The sequence below is a fragment of the Schistocerca gregaria genome, chromosome 2 (genome assembly GCF_023897955.1).
Source record: "Schistocerca gregaria isolate iqSchGreg1 chromosome 2, iqSchGreg1.2, whole genome shotgun sequence".
Classification (NCBI taxonomy): domain Eukaryota; kingdom Metazoa; phylum Arthropoda; class Insecta; order Orthoptera; family Acrididae; genus Schistocerca; species Schistocerca gregaria.
Genome location: NC_064921.1, coordinates 508,058,983 through 508,083,615, shown reverse-complemented (window position 1 = coordinate 508,083,615; position 24,633 = coordinate 508,058,983). Strand labels below are relative to the sequence as shown.

Genomic DNA, 24,633 nt, shown 5'->3' with positions numbered 1-24,633 from the left:
GGTTGTATGTGCATACTTGCAAAATATGAATCCCATGAAATCAGATCAATCTGTTTGAAACACTCTGCATAGAGCATCATATTCGCAGTGGGACAGAGCACATGATTAAATGACCGCGTGGAAGCGTTGGCCGGGAAGCTTCATCCGGGGAAGTTCGGCCGCCGGGTGGTAGTCTTGACGTGACGGCACATTGGGTGACTTGCGCGTCGATGATGATGATGATGGTGAAAGGACGACGAGGACAACACAATACCTAGTCCACTAGCGGAGAAAATGCCCAACCCAGGCCCTCTGCATGATAGGCAAACATGTTAACTCTCAGCTAAGCAGGCGGACACAGCACATTTACTGCTGAGCATACGTTGTGTCCACACCGCCGTGCAGCGAGTCACAGTGGATTCAGGGCATCTTTTATCACTGCGTCTCAGCCTGTGTCGTGGATCTCGAAGATGTCTTAGCTCATGCATATGCATGCACTTTGCTGGACGACTAATACATCGTGATGAAATGATAAATCTGGTATAAATTTCTCACATGCATGTGCACTTAAGTTTCGTAACTCCTGCTTACTCACTTTTAAATTGATGCATAAATCCCCTTGGAGGTCGATACACAAGTAATATTCTCCTCAAAGCAATCTTATTCGCTTTTATAATGATCTTGACAGTTTTTTTAGTCTATAGAGGCATGAGATAATGATCTTACATGATATTTCTGTCCCTTTTCTAAGTTAAGCACGCTATCACATTTCAGGAAAAAGACAATGACACATGTTCTGTTTTTGCGTGACACAGTACGAGGTTATTCTTCAGATTAGCGAAATCACTGAACGTAGAAAAGAGGGCCAGAAATTTATGTAGCAGATTTAATGGATAAACTCATTCAGTTCTCGTTCGCACGTGCTTGAAGCCCAAGCCCTTGTGAAAAGCGATCTCACTACAATAACGTAAGAGCATCACACAGACTATTCCGTAGGACAAAAATACGCAACGGAAGTACTTTCATCAGACGAATGTCAGTTTGCTATTCTCTTAGATCTTGAGCATCTGCTTGACGCTCGTCTAATCATTCGTATCATCTTTAATTCGGTATTTCCCGTTGATAACGAGATAAATCAAGTTAGCATCCTATTAAGCAGTAAGGAAATGTAAAAATGTCGTAAATTACTCGATACCACTACAACAGCTGCGGGGGTGCTATCAGGAGCCAATCACTCGACTCGCACTCTCCCGCTACGGCCAGCGGCACTCTGCAGGAAGCAGGGGAACAGAAACCGCACGACTCTGAATGCTGCAGGAAGCTCCCTCGCAGGCTCAACTCATTAGAATCCCACGCAGTTCCACAGCAGGGAAAGAATGACCCCAGTGAATGCACACACTTAACTGAGACAAATCGCCGGCGATAATAGTTTGTTACAGGAAGAGGGAAGCGTTGTCGACTAACTGCTTATTAGGTGGGCCCGCGTCGCCGCAGTGCTGCGATTAATCCCCCGGGGAATCCGTTAATCTGCCGGCAGTCTCCGTCCCTCCCGACGCAAGCCGGCGCTCCACCCTCAGCGCCAGCCAGGGGCCGGAGTTAATTTCTTGCGGGGGCAGGAGGCGCTGCCGACGACCCTGACATCCTCTCACACTCAGCAAGTGCAAATTTGTTATGGTGTTTGAGGCGAACCTCGCTTTCTAGCTGCTTCTCATAGACAATTTAGATTTTCAGTTGAAGCTATAAATCAATTCTAGATACGATAAACTGATAAAATAATCATCAAGTGAGTGTATCATTAACACATTCACTCGCAACGTCTATTATTGTTTTGTTCGTTATGACATTAACAAATTTTTAAAATGCAACGCTCTCTCGAAGCACTTCGTTATTGATTGAGACATATACTGTGGTCTAAACCTGAGTGGGCCTTTCTTAATCTTTTATCACCTGTTGGCAGGCCTATTTGTAGTAATGATACAGGTATCGACACCTGCATCTATATCCATACTCCGCAAGCCACCTGACGGTGTGTATCGGGGGGTACTTTGAGTACCTCTATCGGCTCTCCCTTCTATTCCAGTCTCGTATTGTTCGTGGAAAGAAAGATTGTCGGTTTGCCTCTGTGTGGGCTCTAATCTCTCTGATTTGAGCCTCATGGTCTCTTCGAGAGGAGGGAGCAATATACTGCTTGACTCCTCGGTGAAGGTATGTTCACGAAACTTCAGCAAAAGCCCGTACCGAGCTACTGAGCGTCTCTCTTGCAGGGTCTTCCACAGGAGTTCATCTATCATCTCCGTAACGCCTTCGCGCTTACTAAATGATCCTGTAACGAAGCGCGCTACTCTCCGTTGGATCTTCTCTATCTCTTCTATCAACCCTATCTGGTACGGATCCCACACCGGTGAGCAGTATTCAAGCAGTGGACGAACAAGTGTACTGTAACCTACCTACTTCCTTTGTTTTCGGATTGCATTTCCTTAGGATTCTTCCAATGAATCTGTCTGGCATTTGCTTTACCGATGATCAACTTTAAATCACTCCTAATGCCTACTCCCTGACAATTTGTGCAATAAACTGCTTCCAGTTGCTGACCTGCTATATTGTAGCTAAATGATAAAGGTCTATCTTTATATGTATTCGAAACATATTACACTTGTCTACATTGAGATTCAATTGCCGAGTAAGTACTACCGCTCACTTTACATCTAGCGTGACATGTCACGCTCACCGATGTTGTAATGCTTTTAGTAACGATGTAAACGTCAAAAAATAGAAAACAAAGTATCAATGACTATTTGACATCGCTCGTCGCCGTATGATTTCTTAATAATCTTCAATGTTTACACAGACCTCTTTTGAGTGAAAAATTCTTGAATGCTTTTGTTATTCGTAATAATTGACTTTCGAAATAACAAACCAAAAGAGCAAATCTATTCGAGACCTGACACAATACAAAAATCTGAGAAATTGTTGGAATGTGTTGGTTTGTTTATTAAAACTCTAATATTTAAGTGGCTAACATCTCATATTACGTACCATAAATGGAAAATGCACTTTCACGAGCCGAAGTATCAGTTTTATCAGTTAAACTAAAAATACTGTACGCCACGTAAGCGTGAATTGAACGAAAATGAAACTCATTAGTCCACGCTTAGCTACGACAGCAACCAATATTCTTGTCTTAGTTCGTTCAAAAATATTGCCCCCACCCTTTTCACACCTCCATGGCCGCGGTTGACAAATTGTAGATGTGTCGCACTAGTGTTGTTATGAAACAAGTTTAAATGACGGTCTAAGGCGCTGCAGTCCTGGACTGTGCGGCTGGTCCCGGCGGAGGTTCGAGTCCTCCCTCGAGCATGGGTGTGTGTGTTTGTCCTTAGGATAATTTAGGTTAAGTAGTGTGTAAGCTTAGGGACTGATGACCTTAGCAGTTAAGTCCCATAAGATTTCATACACATTTGAACATTTTAAATGACGAAAAAGTATTGACAGTGGCAATAAGTAACCCGCTTCTCCACGATCGAAGGTCGATATTGTGTCTTTAACATCAATGTGATGACGTTTGAAAGACTTCATTTTCGATGATGAAACATAAAATTGTGAACTGCCAACATCGACCACATTGATATTTTCTAAATATAGTAAATCATCGACCAACCTTAAGTGTCTCATAGAAGATCAATATTATTTCACAATAATATTGTGGTTTGGAATACTGACGGTAGCGATGTGATTTTTCTACATTTCTCCAAACAGAAAAAAAGATTAATGGAAAATTGGGTCAAGGAGCTTCAAAGATCACTCACTAAAATTTGTTGATGGATTTTCAGTTGACTGAAAAAAAATAGATGTTCATAATCTCTTACTTGTTGATGGCTCAACGTCTGAGACATTACTGGAAATGGTTGTCAGCGTACATAGGCGTCCCCATACAGAGGCCCTTGCCTGCCCCCTCCCCCATCCCTTGGACTCTACAGTACGGTGTATCTATTGATTACAAAATCCTTATACACTTTACGAAGTGTTTCCCATGATACCGCTGAACTTCTCATTTAGCCAAATGTAGTACTGCTTCGCTGATCGCAGTGAGACGATACTATGGCTTTAGCATATGCTGTATAACAGTTTGTTTGTTGTTTTAAATTCGTTAGCGAACTCTTGTATGTGTAAAAAAAATACTGCCTGGATAACCAGTAGTTCCTTTGGCTAAAATGTTCATTGTCTCGTCTATTTAGTTCTTGTGTGATGATACGTCTCAAAACAGACCAACTCATTTACTTCAAGAAATGACAATTTTTTGAGTTTACCTCAGCTCCATCCCTTGCCACCAGACGATTAAACACAAAATACTACAGTGAGAGACGTAATTTCACGAAGTCAGCGTTAAACTGTTATGCTACGATACCTTGCCACTAGCATTCTTTCGAAGGCTTTAATTTTTAAAATATCGTCTTCCGTAGCCTTCTCTCGCATTTTCTGAGCAATAAATAGTACGATTCATTCATAAAATTTCTGTTTCGCTACTCATCTGCCCTAACATCCCACAATGACGACAATCATTTATACATTTAAATGCATTCTAATCATAACACTCCTTCCTCTTGTTTCGAGAATATTTTCAACACCACAACAACAAATAACAGTGCACACAATGATATCCGCAAAGATGTGAATAACAATATTCCCGGGCAGCACAGTATATTTCAAAATTTTTTTATGTTCTCAATATTACTGCAGGACGTCTCAGTCTCACCCCTAAGCGTTCATTATTAGTGGACTTCTGGAAATGTGTAGTGTTACTGGCCGTCTAAGGCAGCATTTACCAAACAGTGTTCTGGGGAACGCTGGTGTTCCGTGGGAAGTGAATAAGTGCTCGGAAAAACCATGGCGTTGAACATTTGAAATAAATATTAACTTTAACTTATTTTTTAAAAACATTATTGTAATACCTGTGTTATCAGTTACGATTTAAAACTGAAGTTTTGTCACAGGATATGGTGGGCAGTGCACACTGACCAATTTTCGTCCAAAGCGCTGGACGAGTTCATTCGTTTGTTCGAAACGGAAGGCCAACATTATCTGGTAGCTTTCGCTCGGTTGGGGATGCTGCGCTGATAGAATCTAGGCGCACGCCCTGGTATCTTTCTCAAACGATTTTGCATAAGCTGACTGGTAAAAAAAAAAAAAAAAAAAAAAAAAAAAAAAAAAAAAAAAACACTTTCGTTTCTGCGTTGCTTACGACTTTGTATGTGAGTCTGATTACGACGTGCCCATCATTTCGTTAACAGTCATAATTATTGTGATATTTACTTTTAAGTAAGACACACCACGACATTCGAAAAAGTGTGCAATGAAAAATAGAACTCACTATGATTTGTCGTTTGGCGAATACTACATTGTATTTTGTTGAATATGAAATTTAGTTAACATATTGAATTTTTTTTTATTTAGGTGGAGGTCTCTATCTCGAAAAAATTGATTGTATGTAGCGTACTCATTTGCTATAGCGTCACCCCTGCGATAACGTCAGGATAAAATATCCGTAACACTTCTCAAACATCATACACCATTTGAGATATCGAAAAGAGTTTTGGAAAAGATAGCATGAAAGAGAAGAGTATTTTGCCATATAGTTATTGTACTGAGTACTGTGCATTTAAACCTCGGACTAGAAACGACGGGGAGGCTTTGTCCCATTGTAGCCCTCAGTGGTTAACAGGCTACAGCAGTCCACCCACCCCTCCGCCACCACACAGCGAACCAACCCAGGGTTATTGTGCGGTTCGGCCCACAGTAGACCCCCCCCCCCCCTCCCCCGGGAAAGTCTCGTACCAGACAAGTGTAATACAAGATGTTTGTGTGGTAGAGTAATTATGGTGTACACTTACGATGAGACAGTGTTTGCGCAGCAGTCGCCGACGTAGTGTAAGTGAGGTGAAATAAGGGGAACCAGCTCGCATTCGCCGATATAGGTGGAAAATCGCCTTAAAAATCCATCCACATGCTGACCGGCACATTGGTCCTCGACACTAATCCACCAGGAGGATTCGTGCCAGAGACCGGCACGCCTTCCGGCTCCCTACTTAGCACTCATATACAACCGCTCGCTCACCGATAGATCTGTACCTACAGATTGGAAAATTGCGCAGGTCGCACCAGTGTTTAAGAAGGGTAGTAGGAGTAATCCATTTAACTACAGACCTATATCATTGACGTCGGTTTGCAGTAGGATTTTGGAGCATATACTGTATTCAAACATTATGAACCACCTCGAAGGGAACGATCTATTGACACGTAATCAGCATGGCTTCAGAAAACATCGCTCTTGTGCAACGCAGCTAGCTCTTTATTCGCACGAAGTAATGGCCGCTATCGACAGGGGATCTCAAGTTGATTCCGTATTTCTAGATTTCCGGAAAGCTTTTGACACCGTTCCTCACAAGCGACTTCTAATCAAGCTGCGGAGCTATGGGGTATCGTCTCAGTTGTGCGACTGGATTCGTGATTTCCTGTCAGGAAGGTCGCAGTTCGTAGTAATAGACGGCAACTCATCGAGTAAAACTGAAGTGATATCAGGTGTTCCCCAGGGAAGCGTCCTGGGACCTCTACTGTTCCTGATCTATATAAATGACCTGGGTGACAATCTGAGCAGTTCTCTTAGACTGTTCGCAGATGATGCTGTAATTTACCGTCTAGTAAGGTCATCCGAAGACCAGTATCAGCTGCAAAGCGATTTAGAAAAGATTGCTGTATGGTGTGTCAGGTGGCAGTTGACGCTAAATAACGAAAAGTGTGAGATGATCCACATGAGTTCCAAAAGAAATCCGTTGGAATTCGATTACTCGATAAATAGTACAATTCTCAAGGCTGTCAATTCAACTAAGTACCTGGGTGTTAAAATTACGAACAACTTCAGTTGGAAGGACCACATAGATAATATTGTCGGGAAGGCGAGCCAAAGGTTGCGTTTCATTGGCAGGACACTTAGCAGATGCAACAAGTCCACTAAAGAGACAGCTTACACTACACTCGTTCGTCCTCTGTTAGAATATTGCTGCGCGGTGTGGGATCCTTACCAGGTGGGATTGACGGAGGACATCGAAAGGGTGCAAAAAAGGGCAGCTCGTTTTGTATTATCGCGTTATAGGGGAGAGAGTGTGGCAGATATGGTAAGCGAGTTGGGATGGAAGTCATTACAGCATAGACGTTTTTCGTCGCGGCGAGACCTTCTTACGAAATTTCAGTCACCAACTTTCTCTTCCGAATGCGAAAATATTTTGTTGAGCCCAACCTACATAGGTAGGAATGATCATCAAAATAAAATAAGAGAAATCAGAGCTCGAACAGAAAGGTTTAGGTGTTCGTTTTTCCCGCTCGCTGTTCGGGAGTGGAATAGTAGAGAGATAGTATGATTGTGGTTCGATGAACCCTCTGCCAAGCACTTAAATGTGAATTGCAGAGTAGTCATGTAGATGTAGATGAAAGCAGCGCGTTAGACCTCTAGCCCGGCGGGCGTGCAGCTATTACGTGAAACTTCTTTATCTGTTTTACTATTTATAGATCATTGTCTTATAATCTATTTATAGATTATTATCTTAGTCTTATTGTCTATAGATTTTTTCGATGAAAGAATTTAATTTTTAAGTCTATGGTTGGTTAAATATCATAAATGACTACATTATGGGAGGTAGGACGTCAGACGGGCAGACTTGGAGCAGGAGAGGCACCACAGGACATTTTAATTTCCACTGTCTATACTTTTACAAATAAGTTCACAAAACTTTGAAAGCATGATCAGGAAGGATTCAGGATTCATACTCATAGGAGTGGAAGCTCAAAAACGTAACCAAATACATTTTTTTACATGTGAAATTTCATCATTTTTTTGACTTACTACTGGCTGCATTTGTTGCTATAGGTACACTTTTCTTCCTAAGTAAGAGAGATTCTTCGGTGAATTTTGCACAGCATACAAACTATAGTTACATGCGTATGAAACTCTAGAGTTTATTTAATTTATGAAAAATGAATGAACTGTGACATTTTAAACTTCATGTTTAGAAAAAACTAAAATTTTATAGTTAATTGTCTCAATTTTTACCACAGTTTTTAATAGATTTGGAAAATTCTAGAGTTTCAAACACCTGTAAGTACTGCTTGTATGCTGTGCAAAATTCATCGAAGAATCTCTCTTACTTAGGGAGAAAAGTGTACCTACAGAAACAAATTCAGCCAGTAGTAACTGAAAAATGATGAAATTTCACATGAAAAAAAAAGGTATTTTGCTACGTTTTTGAACTTCCACTGCTATGAGTGTGAGTCCTCAATCCTTCCTGGTCATGCTAATAAAGTTTTGGTTCAAAGTCAAATGGCTCTGAGCACTATAGTACTTAACTTCTGAGGTTATCAGTCCCCTAAAACTTAGAACTACTTAAACCTACCTAACCTAAGGACATCACACACAATCATGCCCGGGGCAGGATTCGAACCTGCGACCGTAGCGATCGCACAGTTCCAACTGTAGCGCCTAGATCCGCTGGGCCACCCAGCTGGCGACAAAGTTTTATGAATTTATTTGTAAAAGTATAGACAGTAGAAATTAAAATGTCCTCTGCTGCCTCTCCTGCCCCAAGTCGGTCTGTTTGACGTCCTAGCCCCCTTAAACGATTATTTTCGAACCGAAGATATGTTTTTTCATAAGCTACTGACCTTACTTCTCCTCACTTTCTCACTTAATAAACTTAGTAAGCCACTGTTCTGGCGCAATTACGTCTGCACAATATGTTAGTGACGTAAACTCCTCCGTATTTTGCCAAAGAAGCAAATTTTAACACGGTATCACGCTAAATGTAGGTTTTATTCGAAATTTGCCACTCATGACACTTCTCTGAAAGTCAGACGAAAATAAATCACTGCTTTTGTTTCACTTTCAGTGTTTCTTTTTTTAGATACTGACCAAAACAGAGGTAGCAGTAGACCTTTTTGGATGGTTACCAAGCATGTGTGAGTATGGAGAGGCTCCATTTAATATTTACAACAAATGTGAGCCTAGGCTTCAGTTTAGAACAGCAGTTCTCCTCCAGTCCTCAACTTCTCCCTTATAGCACGCTGTCCACCTATCCATAACCCCACCACTACCAATCGTCCCAAGATCTGCCACTCCGGGCTGCGTTCTGCGCGCTGCGGGTTGCCGACCCGCGCCTGCCTTCCCAGCGCCTCCTGCCGCTCTGTCCGGACCGCTGAGCAGCGGCGCCCTCTTGTGTTGCGCAGGCGGACGCCGAGGTGCGGCTGAACGTGGCGGGCCCACAGCCGGCGGCGCAGCGCGGTGCGCCTCCCGCCGTCTCCTACCCAGGCGAGGCGACGCTGCTGAGCGGCGCCATGCCGTACAGCCGCGTGGCGCAGCCGGACCGTATGGCGGAACTCGACAGAGCCAGCGGACTCGTCTTCCAGCTGGCCGAAGTGTCGCCGCCCGTCCACCCCTTCGCCGTCACTCCAGTCGGCGGGATCCTCTACCTCAAGGGCCACAAGCAGCTGGATCCTAATGTCACTCTCTACAAGTAAGCACATTCTGGTAAAACATCACGAGAAGCCACTCGTCCTCAAATTTTCGAGTGTTTGTGGGTAACAACTCTCACTATGGCGGAGGAGCCGGTCATTATAGCCAACAACTTAACGACCTAATATCACTCCCAGATGAGATAGCAACTGACACTCAGGTAGGAAAGCGAAAGTAGATATGCCTAACTCCATTTTGAGATGCTCCTTCACAAAATATTTTAATCTGACCAATTACATTGTATCTAAAATTTTGGATAACATATACAGGGTGGACCATTTATAGTGACCGGGCCAAATATCTCACGAAATAAGCATCAAACGAAAAAATTACGAAGAACGGAACTCGTCTAGCTTAAAGGGGGAAACCAGATGGCGCCGTGGTTGGCCCGCTAGATGGCGCTGCCATACGTCAAACGGATATCAACTGCGTTTTTCTAAATAGGAACCCCCACTTTTTATTACATATTCGTTCTTTGTAGTTATTTCGTTCGACGCTTATTTCGTGACATATCTGGCCCGGTCATGATCAATGGACTACCCTTTATATTGTTTCTTCTTAATTCTTCTACCTGATTCAATAAATGTTCTTCATTTAAATTTATTCCAAAAATTATAAGTGTCAGCAGTAGATGTCACTTTCCGTAGTGCATGTCATATTTAATATTTTTAGTTTCCGGATCGTACTTGCACATGAGTATCTCCGTCACAATTATATCGTGAGTAAAAGTCAACAACTAGCGAAATTTGCATTTTTAAATGTTTTTAGGTTTGGCATAAAGACGTCCTCCCTTTTTTCCTGGTAGTACAAGTAACTGAAAATGTGTTGATTTTCCTAAGAGTGTGTTAGAAGATATTTTCGCGTTGTGAATCTTGCTAACATATTAGGATCTCTTTAAGAGATTATGTTTAATTTAAGCCGATAACAGTTAGCGAAGTTAGATAGTTTGTTAGATTCTTTTGGTTGGCGTAACTTGCGACCCTCCCCCCACCCCACCTTGGTTACGAACATTATGAAAAATGCGTTGGTATTGCTAGGTTTCGCTTAATGGTTCAAATGGCTCTGAGCACTATGGGACTTAACATCTGAGGTCATCAGTCCCCTAGAACTTAGAACTACTGAAACCTTACTAACCTAAGGACATCACGCACATCCATGCCCGAGGCAGGATTCGAACCTGCGACCGTAGCGGTCGCGCAGCCCCAGACTGTAGCGCCTAGAAAAACTGGACAAAGATTCATGGCTCGATCAAATCCCTATGAGATTCTATGCTAAATTTCCGGCTCAGTAGCCCCTCTTTTAAATGTAATCTATCGTAGACCCTTTGAACAAAAAACCGTGACCAATAGTTGGAAGAAAGCACAGATCAGAGCCATTTACAAAGAAGCGTAGTAGAAGTGATCCATAAAACTTCCGTCCAATATCCTTGACATCGATTTGGTGTAGAGCCTTAGACCATGTTCCGAGCTCAAACATAATGAAATGCAACGAATAGAATGACCCTCTCTCTGCCAACGACCATGGATTCCGAAATCATCGATCACGTGAAATCCAACTTACACTTTCTTTCATCTGACGTACTGAAAGCTTTGGATAAAGTTCAATGAAATATTTCTTGATTTCCGAAAAGCATTTGACTTTGTACCGCATCTACGCTTATTGTCATATAGAGTATCAAGCGAAATTTGTGATCTGAGGAATTTTTGGTACGGAGGACACAGTACGTTACCTTGGATGGAGAGTCATCAACGAATATCGAAGCAACTTCAGGTGTGCCCCAGAGAAGTGTGTTAGGGCACTCAGAGTTATTTATAATGAAGTACTGTCTGAAAGGAGCTGCATAAATATCTAGTCTGATCTTCATAATATTTCAAAGGTGTGCAAAGATTGGCATCTTGCTTTAAATGTTCTTATACGTTAATTTATGCACTTTCCAAAACACAAAAACGTAGTATCCCCCAACTATAACGTCACTGAGTCTCGGATGGAAAGGGGCAACTCCTGCCTGGTTGCAGCAGTTTTTACGCATATGAAATGGAATTGGCACATAGGCTCAGGTCGTAGACTTCGGTTTATTAGTAGAATACTGGGGAGGTGCAATCAGTCTTCAAATGAGATTGTTTACAAATTACTCGTGCGACCCATCCTTCAATATTGTTTAAGGATCTGGGATCCATACCAAAGAGGACTAACAGTCGATACTGAACGTATACAGAGAAGGGCAGCACGAATAGTCACAGGTTTGTTGGAAACATAGGAGAGATTCACATAGACGCTGGAGAAACTGAATTGGCAGATACTTGAAGATAGTTGTAAACAATCCCGAGAAAACCTATTTATAAAATTTCAAGAAGCGGCTTTAAATTATGACTAGAATATTCTGCAGCCCCCTTACGTATCGCTCCCATAGGGATAATGAGAACAATATTAATTTAATTACAGCACGCATGAGGCGTTTAAACAACTATTTTATCCAAATGAATCGAACAGGAAATAACTCTAATAACTGGTAAAATGAGACGTATCCTTTGCAATACAGTTCACAGCGGTTTTCAAAGTATATATGTAGATATAAATGTAAATATCTTACGGTTTGAGAGGAAGAATGCTTCTGGATCTATTAATTTCTCCCCCTTCACCAGTTAATTCACGAATTACTAATCCCTCTGGTAACTTCTAATCTCTCTGGTTACTTCGCTAAACGTACGTAGAAGAAAGGACTGTGTACGTGAGTCTTCTTGAAACGTACGCTCTGGAAATTCGAACAGTAAACCTCTCCGTGAGGCTCACTGCCTCCATTGCAACGCTCCTGCGCAGAGTATACGAACCTGAGACACAAACGCGTCGCTCTGCGTTGGACCTTGTCTATGTCTTTTATAAATCCTACTTGGTGAGGATCCCAGACTGATGACTAACAATAATCGTGAATCAATCGAGCAAATGCTTTGTAAACCATTTCTCCCGTGTAACAATTACAGTTCCAGTAAATCTCTGGCTGATATCTGTTTTTTCCCAGTGTTTATTGGCAACTCTTTAGAAATTAAACAATGGGTTATTGTTCCAATTTCCATAGCCAAGCGAAGAGCTGTAAATGGTCAAATTGGGTATCAAACTGATCAGCGTGAGTCTAGTACTTCAAAACAATATTCAGTTACTTGAAAGTAAACAAACTAATTTAAAAAAAGCTTAATTAGTGATTGGGGAAAACTTTTATCCGAACTTTCACATAAAAATGAAGAATATGAAATGACCAAATGAGGTTTTAAATTTACCAGCGTGAGATCTAATTTCATGAAAAAGTATTTATTTGCTTGAAAGTAATCAGGGTTAGTACAGAAAACTTAGTTAGTGACTTGAGGAAAAACCGTAATATTCCACTACCAATTGCTGCTAGCTATGTAAATGAAGTGTCAAGAAGTTCATATCTTCAAGGCTTAGCTATTTTATGGATAAACACTTACGTTTGTGTGATTTTCACTGTCAACAAATCAGTGAGCGAAGCGAAAACACAAGTTACTAGAAACTACACAATGGATTTTTGTTTGAATTTTCATAACCAAACGAAGAGTGGGAAGCGGGATACCAAACTGGTTAGCATAAGGTCTAGTTCTGCAAAAACTTGGAGTTTGGAGTTGCTTGAAAGTAATCAGGGTAATTAAGAACAATTTAACTAATAATTTAAGGGAATTTTATGACCGCATTCTCATAGCCTTATGAAGAGCGAGAAATGGAGAAATGAGGAATCAAATTGATAAGCAACAGATACAGTTCTGAAAAACAAATAATTTGTTGCTTGAAAATAATCAGCGTAATAAATACACCGACAAAAAATCGCAAAACCAAAAAATAATTAATGTAGGGTGATGAAATTTCGTGACTACATTTTTGTCTGGATAACACATTTAAGTGATTAAAATTGCAAGATCACAGGCTAATGCATGCACGAGATACACCATTACAAATTTGAACTGGAGGTACATTAATAACCGATGTAACCGCCAGAATGTTGAATGCAGGCATGCAAACATGCACGCATTGTGTCATACAGGTGCTGGGTGTCAGTTAGTGGGATGGAGTTCCATGCCTGTTTCACTTGGCTGGTCAGTACAGGGACGGTTAATGCTGTTTGAGGATGACGTTTGAGTTGTCCAGTGATGTTCCATATGTGCTCAAATGGAGACAGATCTGGTGATCAAGCAAGTCACGGCAACACGTAGACACTCCGTAGAGCATATTGGACTAAAACCGTGGTGTGTGGGGGAGCGTTACTCTTTTGAAAATCGCCTCTAGAATGCTGTTTATGTGTGGCAGCACAAGAAGTCTAATCACCAAACTAACGCATAGTTTTGCGGTCAGTGTGCGTGAGATAACCAGGAGAGTGCTCCTGCTGTTATACTTAATCGCACCCCAGATCACAACTCCAGAAGCAGGTCCAGTGTGTTAAGCACAAAGAGAGATTGGTTGCACATCCTCAGTTGCCCTTAGCCGGCCGCGGTGGTCTCGCGGTTCTAGGCGCGCAGTCCGGAACCGTGCGACTGCTACGGTCGCAGGTTCGAATCCTGCCTCGGGCATGGATGTGTGTGATGTCCTTAGGTTAGTTAGGTTTAAGTAGGGGCTGATGAACACAGCAGTTGAGTCCCATAGTGCTCAGAGCCATTTGAACCATTTTCAGTTGCCCTTCTTCTAATCAACAAACGGCTATCACTGACATCGAAGCAGAACCAGCTTTCATAAGAAAATGCAACAGACCTCCACCCTGTCCCCCAATCAACTCTCGCTTGACACCATTGAAGTCGCAAACGGTGGTGGTTAGGATCAGTGAAACGGGCGCTTCAGTGGGTCAGCCTCGGAACTGTCCTTGAAATAACCTGATTGTGACTGTTCATGGTTGTACTACGTAGAACACGATCTTCACACAAATCACCAACATTAAAATTCGTTTTCTGAATGACAAAACGAGATCTTGCAATAGGGCTACGAGAAGCTGGATGTTCTTTCTGCGATACTGCAGGAAGACTTGCCAGGAACGTAACCTCTGTACATTATTACTGGCAGCGATGGTTACAGAAATGTACGTCGCAAGAGAACCGTGCTGTGGACAGCCACGCGGCACTGCTGAGAAGGGACACCATCGTTTTCGGCGTACGGCTCTGACGCGTCATACTGCATCTGCGGCAGCAATTTTAGAAGCGTTAGGCCCCACAGTGACACAGCAAACTGGTACAAATCGTTTACTTCAAGGACATCTCTGGCACCGATGCAGAACCAATTTCCATCAGAAAACGCAACAGATCTCCACCGTGCCCTCCAGTGCACTCTCGGCTGACACCATTGAGGCTGTAAATGGCTGTATTTTGGTATCAGTGGAACCCCTACAGGGCGCGGTGGCTCGGAGCTGCCCTCGAAGTAACCGATTTGTAACAGTAGGCTGTATCACTGTAGTGCCGGCTGCTGCTGCAGACGGAGTACAATGCGCCATGGTCATACGGCGAAGACGACGGTCTTCCCTCTCGATAGTGCCATGTGGCCGTCCGGTGCCCGGTTTTCTTGCGACCGTACATTCTCTTGACCATTGCTGCCAGCAATCGAGTACAGCGGCTACATTCCTGCCAAGTCTTTCTGCAATGTCACTGAAGAAACATCCAGTTTCTCGTAGCCGTGTTACACGACCTCGTTCAAACTCAGTGAGGTACTGGTAATGGCGTCTTTGTCGCCTTAAGGGCATTCTTAACAGGCACCAACTCACCGCGTCCAGTCTCAAAGATTACTAACGTTCACGGCCGTCGAAGCGTGTATTTAAAGCAAACCCGGTTTGTATCCTCATAGCGAGGCTACTAGCTCCACTCTTATGCGACTGGTACGAAATCGGAACAGACGTGATCTTTCAGACGTAGAAACACGCCTACCAACTTCAGTTTATGTCGCACAAATCCTTCTTCGAGTTGCGATTCGTTTCTGTCTGTGTATATTATATTTCATGCTTCCTATACAAAAATTGAAACTAAAAAAATTATTTACCTAAAGGTAAGATAGCTGTGTGGTCTAGGGCGCTTTGCCACGGTTCGCGCGGCTCCCAGCGTCGGAGGGGGCCCTGCACTATAGTAGATGGGTGTACAAATATCTTTGGCAGTTCAGTGTATTATCTGGTTATTTTTCTCTATAATTTATGCTAGATATCACAAAGAATATCACTAAAAATGAGTGAAACGCCAAAAACGTTGACGCGGTATCTGTGCTTGCATTCATTTAATGCGGTGTAGCTGCTGGGTCACAGTGTGTGCGACGTTGCAGTGTGACGGTGACGTGGGGGTCCAGGGGCCGCGCCGGCATCAGGGTGCGCGTGCTGGACGGCGCCTCCGAAGCCTGCCAGGCGGGCAGCAGGAAGCGCCGGCCGTGCGCCAACATGGAGTCCCTGGCCGACTGCAACGCCTTCTGCGGACTCGGCACGGGCGCGCGAAACGTCACCGTCAACCACGTGCAGTGAGTACACCACGCGCTGCCGTTCCACCTCACCGACGAGGGTAACGCCGAAAGTGACACAACGCGATTTCCCAACAACTTCGTTCAGTGGAAAAGGGGCCAAATTAAGAGAAGGCGTGTCTCGGCTTATCCGTAGATACTCGATCGTTTCTGAGAAAACGACGGCCAAAGGTTTCGAGCCTTTCAGCGAATAAACAGTACAACCGAAGCGGTGGCACAATTTCTACGAATCAGAATTTTAATTTTTTTATTTTCATTTACCTCCCCACGTCTGTAGAAGATTACTACACGAATGTTTCCAATATATATTGAAAGAACGTTGTCCTTATTCCTCTATTAGTTGTTTGCCCTGTGAATTAATAAAAAAAATAAGTAACGGCATGAGAAAATTATTTGAAACTTATTTTAATTAAATTCCTGGTGTATCTTGATTCATAATCAGCTGCAAGAACCAGTTTTCGGTTAACTGATTCGTTATGCATAGATAAGCGCGAAATTATTGACGGCGTGTGAAGTCACCAAAAATGTTAACATCGTTTCTTTCCCTAGTCAGATTCGTACGAAGAAATGTCAGTGTGGGAACCCTACCTTCGCACGATATTCATGGTGTCCAGAATTTTTATATTTTGAAAGATTCTACGGTCAGTGTCGTCCAAGGGAATTCACAAAATCTTCCTCAAGAACAAACATAAGAATAAAATATAAGACTTAAACATAAGCTATGATAATTTAAAAAGATTGTAACTTTCAAGAAAACCATACACAGATGTATTATCTAATAAATATATGGCATTCATTATGAGACACAGTTGTAATTTGACAATCAATTTAGCGCCCTTGTATCCTTTAACTTGAAAAGAGACAATCGTTTAGAAATCTTCTACGTGCATGGGCAGAGAAATGAACAAAAATAAATAAAAACAATAGTCGGGTTTCAAAGACGGAGCGCCAAACTGAGAGGATGCAATGGCTCCATTTCGGCGCTAAAAGTCACATACAATACCTCGAAAATTTCGACGGTCGTTTTCTCAGAAACGGTCGAGTACCTACGGATAAGCCGAGACATGTTCGTTTATTTTGACTCCTCTTCCACTGAACAAAGTTTCTAGAAAATCAGGTTATGGCACTTGCTATATTCTCCTCGTTAGTCGTCAATGAGCAGCCTCTGAATGAGGGAATTTCTCTGATTGACTGGCTATAAAAACAGTCATTAATAGAGTTATATTATATTCATAGTTTGATCCAGTATTATTTCTCTTCTACAAGTCGTGACTTTTCCTAAGGTATTTAGCGTTTTTATATCAGACAAAGTGTAATTAGTTTTATCATTAATGGGAGTCGTATCCTGTAATTTACTTTTAGACATAATTTCGCTGCCCTCCAAAAGGGCAAACAACTAATAGAGGAATAGGGACAACGTTCTTTCAATATATATTGGAAACATTCGTGTAGTAATCTTTATGTGTAATATTTTTGGGAAAAGAATCTGAAACTGATCTTACTGTACCATTTTATCGTTGTACCATTCGCTTCTACGTCATTTAAAGATGTTTAGGACTGTATGCATGTTTCTGCATGTGAAATACTGGACTACAGTTGTATTCATGAATCAGATAGATGGTCATATCCATGGCTCTTACAGACCACAGTTGAAGCGCCCACCACTAATTTTCACTGCAGCCGCCGAAAAAACCAAGATGATGGTTCCAGAAAATTCAGAAATGCAACATGGTGCTGCGAGAAATTCAAAAGATTAAAATTGTGTTGGTATGAAATTTAAAAAAGTGCAACATGGTGAGAGTTAGAATTTGAAAAATCCAGAATAGTATTTGTAAGAAATTTTAATACTTGCGAAATGACTTTGATGAGAAAATTTTAAAACATGCAAAAAGGCTCTGGTAGGAATTTTAACAGAATTTAAGATGGTGGAACTGGCCAAGGTGTTCTAGCTGCCATGATAGCGCAATGTTTAAAAGAAGTGAAATGATCTGCAATATTTATCAGAATTTTTATGTCAAATACCATACCAATCAGCTCACAGGCACACACACAACGTAAAACCACACACACACAAGCGCGCGCGCATACCTGAATTTTCCAAAATTTTGATGAGTATTCTCTCTTACAGTATTACCAACAGAAACACATAGCACCTGAAATTCTGCGTCACCATTAAATTTCATATCATATCATATCATATTTCATTAAATTTCATATCACTTGTGAACAGTCATGTTTAATCTCCAAACCACATTTTGTGTACAGAACAATGGACCCTCATATTAAATGTTATTTCCACATCTAAAATGCTGTCACATGTGGGCATAAAATAACATGCTAAGCAGGCATCTGACTTTTCATTTTTAGTCATCCATATGGCTATGTACAAAAACGCACCTGACCAAAGCCTCTAACTTCTCAAAACGCATAGTGGCTAAAATACTGTGATAACCAGTGAATTCTTAAATTAATTACCATAATGCTAACTCCACGTCTAAACTGTTCTATAAGTGTACAAAACATTTGTAGCATGCTAAGCAGCCAGTTGACATATCCATCATATGCCTAAATCAGAGCCGGCCGAGGTGGCCATGCGGTTCTAGGCTCTTCAGTCCGGAACCGCGTGATTGCTACGGTCGCAGGTTCGAATCCTGCCTCGGGTATGGATGTGTGTGATGTGTTTAGGTTAGTTAGGTTTAAGTAGTTCTAAATTCTAGGGGACTGATGACCTCAGATGTTAAGTCCCATAGTGCTCAGAGCCATTTGAACCATTTGAACCTAAATCAGACTATGAACAAAAACAAACTTGAACAAGCGCTGTTTTAAGAGGTAAGAAGATAATAACACACACAATGTTTAAGTCATGTGTTACAATGCTTTCTTCACGTCTAAAGTATCATAGCTTTACATGAGGTTATGTAAGTCATAGTAGAAAAATCAAACTATGAACAACTGACATTTTTGCAAGTTTGTCAGTAGTGCGTCATTTCACCAAGTATCATTTTAAGAGAGAAAAAGTACTGCATCATGTTCTATACTAGAGAAATATAACAGATGATGTTGACAGGCTAATACTGTTTTAATTACATTTAATGTAGGACTATTCGAGGTTATGCACAGAAAAGAACTTTCGAGGAAGGTTGCTACATTTACTGATTGGACCTATGGTGCCATGACTCTGTAAATCGTTTACAGTCTGCATTTACCATAGTCAGCTACTAAATAATACCAAAATATAATCGTAAAGCTCTGAATTCAAGATGTAAATACATAAAAAGACAAAGACATGTGAACTGACAAAGCAACATTTTGGCATGGAAGAAGACGTTTTCATGATGTCTTTAATGCTTTGTATCCCTTAAACTGTATATTCTCGTACAACTCAACTTGGTATCCCTTCAACTGCATATTTAGATTATACGTAAATATGACTTCCTAATGCTCTGAATGTGCACTGACGCCATCTCCAAGTATGACATGTATTCTAAGGCAAAAGAAAACAGCGCCCAACGAAGGAATTATCCGAATGGGACGGAAATGAGTAGATGTGATGTAGATGTACAGACAAACAAATGCTTACAGTTTCAGAAAAATTGAATAATTAATTCAAGAGAATGAGCTTCACAAACTATGCAAGTCAGTTACGCGATGGCCCACCTCTGGCCCTTTTGCGAGCAGTTTTTCGGCTTGGTACTGATTGACAGAGTTGTTGGGTGTCCTCTTCAGCAATATCGTGCCAAATTGTGAATTGGCGCGTTGGATCGTCAAAACCCCGTGCTGGTCCTTGTTGACCACAATGCTCCAAATGTTCCCAACTGGTGAGAGATCCGGCGATCTCGCTGACCAAGGTAGGATTTTGTAAGCAAGAAGACGAGCAGTATAAACTCTCGCCCTGCCAGCGGGCATTATCTTGCCGAAATGCAAGCCCAGGATGGCTTGCCATGGAGAGCAACATGACGGGGTGTAGAATATCGTTGACGTACCGCTGTGCCACCGTTGACAACATCTACATCTACATGACTACTCTGCAATTCACATTTAAGTGCTTGGCAGAGGGTTCATCGAACCACAATCATACTATCTCTCTACTATTCCACTCCCGAACAGCGAGCGGGAAAAACGAACACCTAAACCTTTCTGTTCGAGTTCTGATTTCTCTTATTTTATTTTGATGATCATTCCTACCTATGTAGGTTGGGCTCAGCAAAAGGTGTCCTGCTATAAAAGAAAATGGCATGCCGGACTATCACTCATGGCTGTAGGGGATTACGGTGGACGAAATTCTGGTTGGTATCCCACCACTGTCCGGGGCATACCCAGTCTGGAATCTCATTGACTGGAGTAGAACTTTCTTAGTGGTGAGTCTCGGTTCGAATTGAGCCAGATGACCAGCGAAGGCGCGTCTAGCGTTTTATTATCATTATTAAAATTCTAAGCAGCGCACCCAGATAGCCACGCCCGTTAACACACTGTTTCCAGGACTCTGGGTGCAGCGCCGGCCATGATCGATTCCGCCCACCGAATTAACGATGGGGTCCGGTGTGCTGGCGATCATGGGTGTGGTTTTTAAGTCGTTTCCCACATCGGACTAGACAACTATCGGACAGGTACCCACGTCCAGTATCAGTTACAGGATTCGCAAACAATATGAAACTTTTAACGCTAGTCGCAACAGATGGGGTGTACACAATCCATCCTTGTGATGGCTGAGGAGTGGGGGGGGGGGGGATGGCGACTGGATGGTCCAGATCCAGATCCAGATCCAGAACAAGATTCCCACCCTGTGATACACGAGTCTTCTAGGGAAAAGAAGATAAGGTAATTAAAATCCCAGTCATCTGCGTCAGGTTAAGCGTGGTGACGAAGGCAAATTATATTTTCGGGAGAGGATGAAGGACGGCATAAAAAATTGCGACCCCCTCCGCCACCGCCCCACAACCGTAACCTGGATCCTGGCGTAAGAAATGATGTTCGCAAAAGCACTCGTTTCTTAGCGTCCACGGCGGCGAGGTGCCTAACGGTGTGCAGGCGGCGCGCGAAGGTATTGCGGGTTGCCGCGTGCCACTAATGCACGGTTTGGGAGAAACGCAAACAGCCCGGCGTTTAGATGTAGACACTTCCCAGTTTTTGGAACATAATTGGCACTCACTGCAACGATTAATGAGATAACCAGTCCAATGAAATGTTACAGATTCTGTTCCTAGTGCTACGTGGATATTTATAGCACTACTAACTATCGTTAACATGTGGCAAAGAGTAGTTATAATACGGCTTGAGCAGTAAACTTTTTATCTTATTTCTCCTACAGAGAGAGAAAACTGATATTCCACTTATTACCAGGCCCTGTGTTGTACCCACCGTCGTCTTGTAACATTTAATCTCTTGTAACAACACTCCATCATCTTTTCCTGCGACACTGCATCACCTTTTCCTGCGACAATATGTCATCTCTCCCTCTGGTCATCATTACAGCTATTAACGTTAACTAGAGTCCGTCGCACCTGTCCAGCCTCAGATACTCAGTCTACCAATACTACAAAATGACAGCGCGCGCCAAGTTTGAACCCGAACAACGGCTATAACGAGCTGCTGCAACACTGGAAGCGCAAAGGACGAGTAATGCCTCATGACGTTCCTCGTTATTATTTCATTTCGCTCGCCCGATCTGGCGGACACTGGGATGCCAGCAATAACAGGATGTATCATAATTAATAGCTGAAACTGAGTCACGTGAAAGCAGACAATAATAGAAGAGAAAGGTTCCAGAAACCATGGGTCCGCAGACGAGCCGTTTCGAAGATGTCTGTGAATGTGTGGTTGCAAGCTGCCACTGATTTCAGCATGAAATATTGACCTAGTTAGTAAACATTTATTTTAAATGCAAGCTTTTCAATTAATTCGCCATCTAATTAGTTTCAGATTTCATCCATAGCCTACCTTAACAATGAATACTTCAGCAAGTTTCGTGTTCCAAATTAGTGTACACTCGTATGTTTTTCAAAGTAGTGTTCAATGCTTCATCCAGGTATTTGAATGCAATACGGATCCCGGCTCAGCAGTGAGTTACGAATTCTTTCAAAATTCCGCCAGACCATCTCGTAAACATCTATAAGACAGTTCACTGCTCCATTTCTTCAAGCTTACCAACGGGAGTGTTGTGCACTTCATTTTTGAGACAGTCCCAGACAGAAAAATCGAGATGGGCGACCTATCCACCTTTGGCCATACTGTAACGACATGTCGTCTTACGTCAGCAGCAAAATGTGCCGTGCTCCCCATCATGCATGAACCGCACTCCCCACGTTACGCAAAAGGTGTGCGTGAAATGTGACCCAAATGAAAATTTTCCAAACTTCTCTTTTTTACGGTCGTGCCTGCAGTGCGTAGTAGTTTTCTGTTGAAGCTAGTGGGATGGGTGGACCTCTGGGCACATCTCGTAGCCGGATAGGTGGAGGCAATCAAAATTTCGTTCGGCCAGCGTATTTCCTATTGACCGTGTAATATAATAGTTCTATCTCTTCTCTTCTGCAATGAGCCTACATAAAAACTTATATTTATAACAGAAAACAAATTTACTGACGCCTTTGTTAGTGAGAGCACAGAGCAGTTTGGCCTACCAGAACCACGTACTTTAGGTTAGGTAAAACGTTGCCTTACATTCGTACAAAAAATACTGGATGCACACAGACGGAAATTTTTAGGGAATTACTGAAAAAACGATGCTCATCAGCAGGTAGTCAACAAAAGCGTAATTTAGCAGGGGCCTAACAGGAAACAAGGGAAAGGATAACGCTGGAAGGATGTCAATGATGAAACGGGCACACCTCATGTGGTAATGCTTCCTGTATGTTATCGTGGTTCCAACGAAATCCAGCGGTGACGATCGAGAAGGAGTAAGAGCGACTAAGCAAGTGCCTTCTTTGACAACGAGACGTTGGCGGTTTTCTTTAAAGTCGCTCCACAAATACGTCCCGCACCACCTGGCTGTGGTTACCTGTCCATGTCGGGGTGCCAAAGCACCTTCCGTAGTTGGCAAGTCGCAGCCCCATAGTACAGCTAACAGTTGCATGTCCCTGGCGTCAGTCTGCCGGCAAACGTTATATTCTTATCAGAAGATCAAAACAAATTGCAAAATAACTTAGAAGCGATGACTGCTTGGCGCGAAAAGTAGGAGTTGACTCTAAGTGAGGAAAAATTTGAGGTCATCCACATGAGTATTAAAAGGAGTCCCTTTAATTTCAGTTACACGATAATTCAAGCAAATCTAAAAGCTGTCAGTTCAACTAAATACCTAAGAAATACAATTATGAACCATTAAAACTGGGAAGACCACATAGAAAACGTTGTGGTGATGGCAAACCAAGGGTTGCGTTTTATTCGAAAAATATGCAACAGCTCTAGTAAAGGGACTGCCTGCACGACACCTCTGCTAGAGTACTGCAGTGTGGTATGGAATGCTTACCAGGCAGGGTTGACGGAGCTCATCGAAAAAGTCCAAAGAAGGGCAGCTTCCCGAAGTAGGGGAGACAGTGTCACTGATACGATAAGCGAGGTGGGGTGGCAACCATTGAAACAAAGACGTTTTTTGACTGCGGAGGGATCTTCTCACGAAATTACAGTTACCGACTTTCTCTTCCTAATGCGAAAATATGTTATTGACTCCAACCTACATAGGAAAAAGTAATCATTATAATAAAATAAGAGACATCAAAGCTCGCATGGAAACATCTAAGTGTTCCTTTTCCTCATACGCTGTTCTAGACTGGAATGGTAGAGAAATGGGCTGAAGGTGGTTCGTGAACTCTCTCCGAGACACTTAAGTGTGAATTGAAGGACAGTCATGCAGATGTGACAGCCCAAATTGTAGCCCCTTTTCTCGTAACATGCGAGTAATGTACTGTAAGAAATGCAAGAAGATACGTGAAATAATTGCTACGCATTATCTACCATTTGTCCTCAACCAAAGATTTTATGAATGAGATTTATGCAGCCTTTTCACGATATTGATTCAGAGCATGCCTACCGCTTAGTCAATTACCTTTTCTGACAGTACATTACTCGCATGTTACGTAATGGTACAGCTTCTCCTCAGTTTGTGAATAAATGCCGACCATTTCAGACCAAAGAAATAACTGAATCCTTAGCCAACGATGCAATTTTTCTCGACAACGTTTCGATCTATTTTGAGTTGATGCAAAACAAATATTTTATTCCCTATTATGTCTTCATTTTCTTTCAAAAAGATTTTCCCATGAAGTACTCCTTTCGATATTTGTTATCTTCTAGAGTAAATGTCCATTGTTTTAAATATTGTCTTCACTCTTTTCATTCCTCTGGCATTAAACTAGTATGGTTTGGAGATAATTTCATTTTCCTTATAGGCACTATAGCGTTCTCACATCAAAGAAGTCGACGATAGTAGACGAATGTCATAAAAAATTTGTCCCACAGTGAAGCGATTTCATGTTTGCAAATATGCGAGTAAAAACAAAAAGCCTACTTGCCACCACCACTTTAGGTCCTGAATCTATACAATCAGAGCGAAATTTAAGCGTCTTCAGCAGTTAGCAAACCGCCACGCACTGTCTTTACCTAAGTGAATGGTCACTTGCCACTTA

At 42.2% G+C, this 24,633-nt stretch overlaps 1 protein-coding gene across 1 annotated transcript in view; it reads left to right on the top strand.

The window, feature by feature from the left end:
- The window catches only part of LOC126329072 (uncharacterized), a 535,869-nt gene that overhangs the window by 416,923 nt on the left and 94,313 nt on the right, over nt 1-24,633 (top strand). The window contains exons 8-9 of the mRNA XM_049996104.1: nt 9,250-9,536; nt 15,827-16,015. Coding sequence (XP_049852061.1) covers nt 9,250-9,536; nt 15,827-16,015 — 476 coding nt within the window. The remainder of the gene's footprint in view (nt 1-9,249; nt 9,537-15,826; nt 16,016-24,633) is intronic.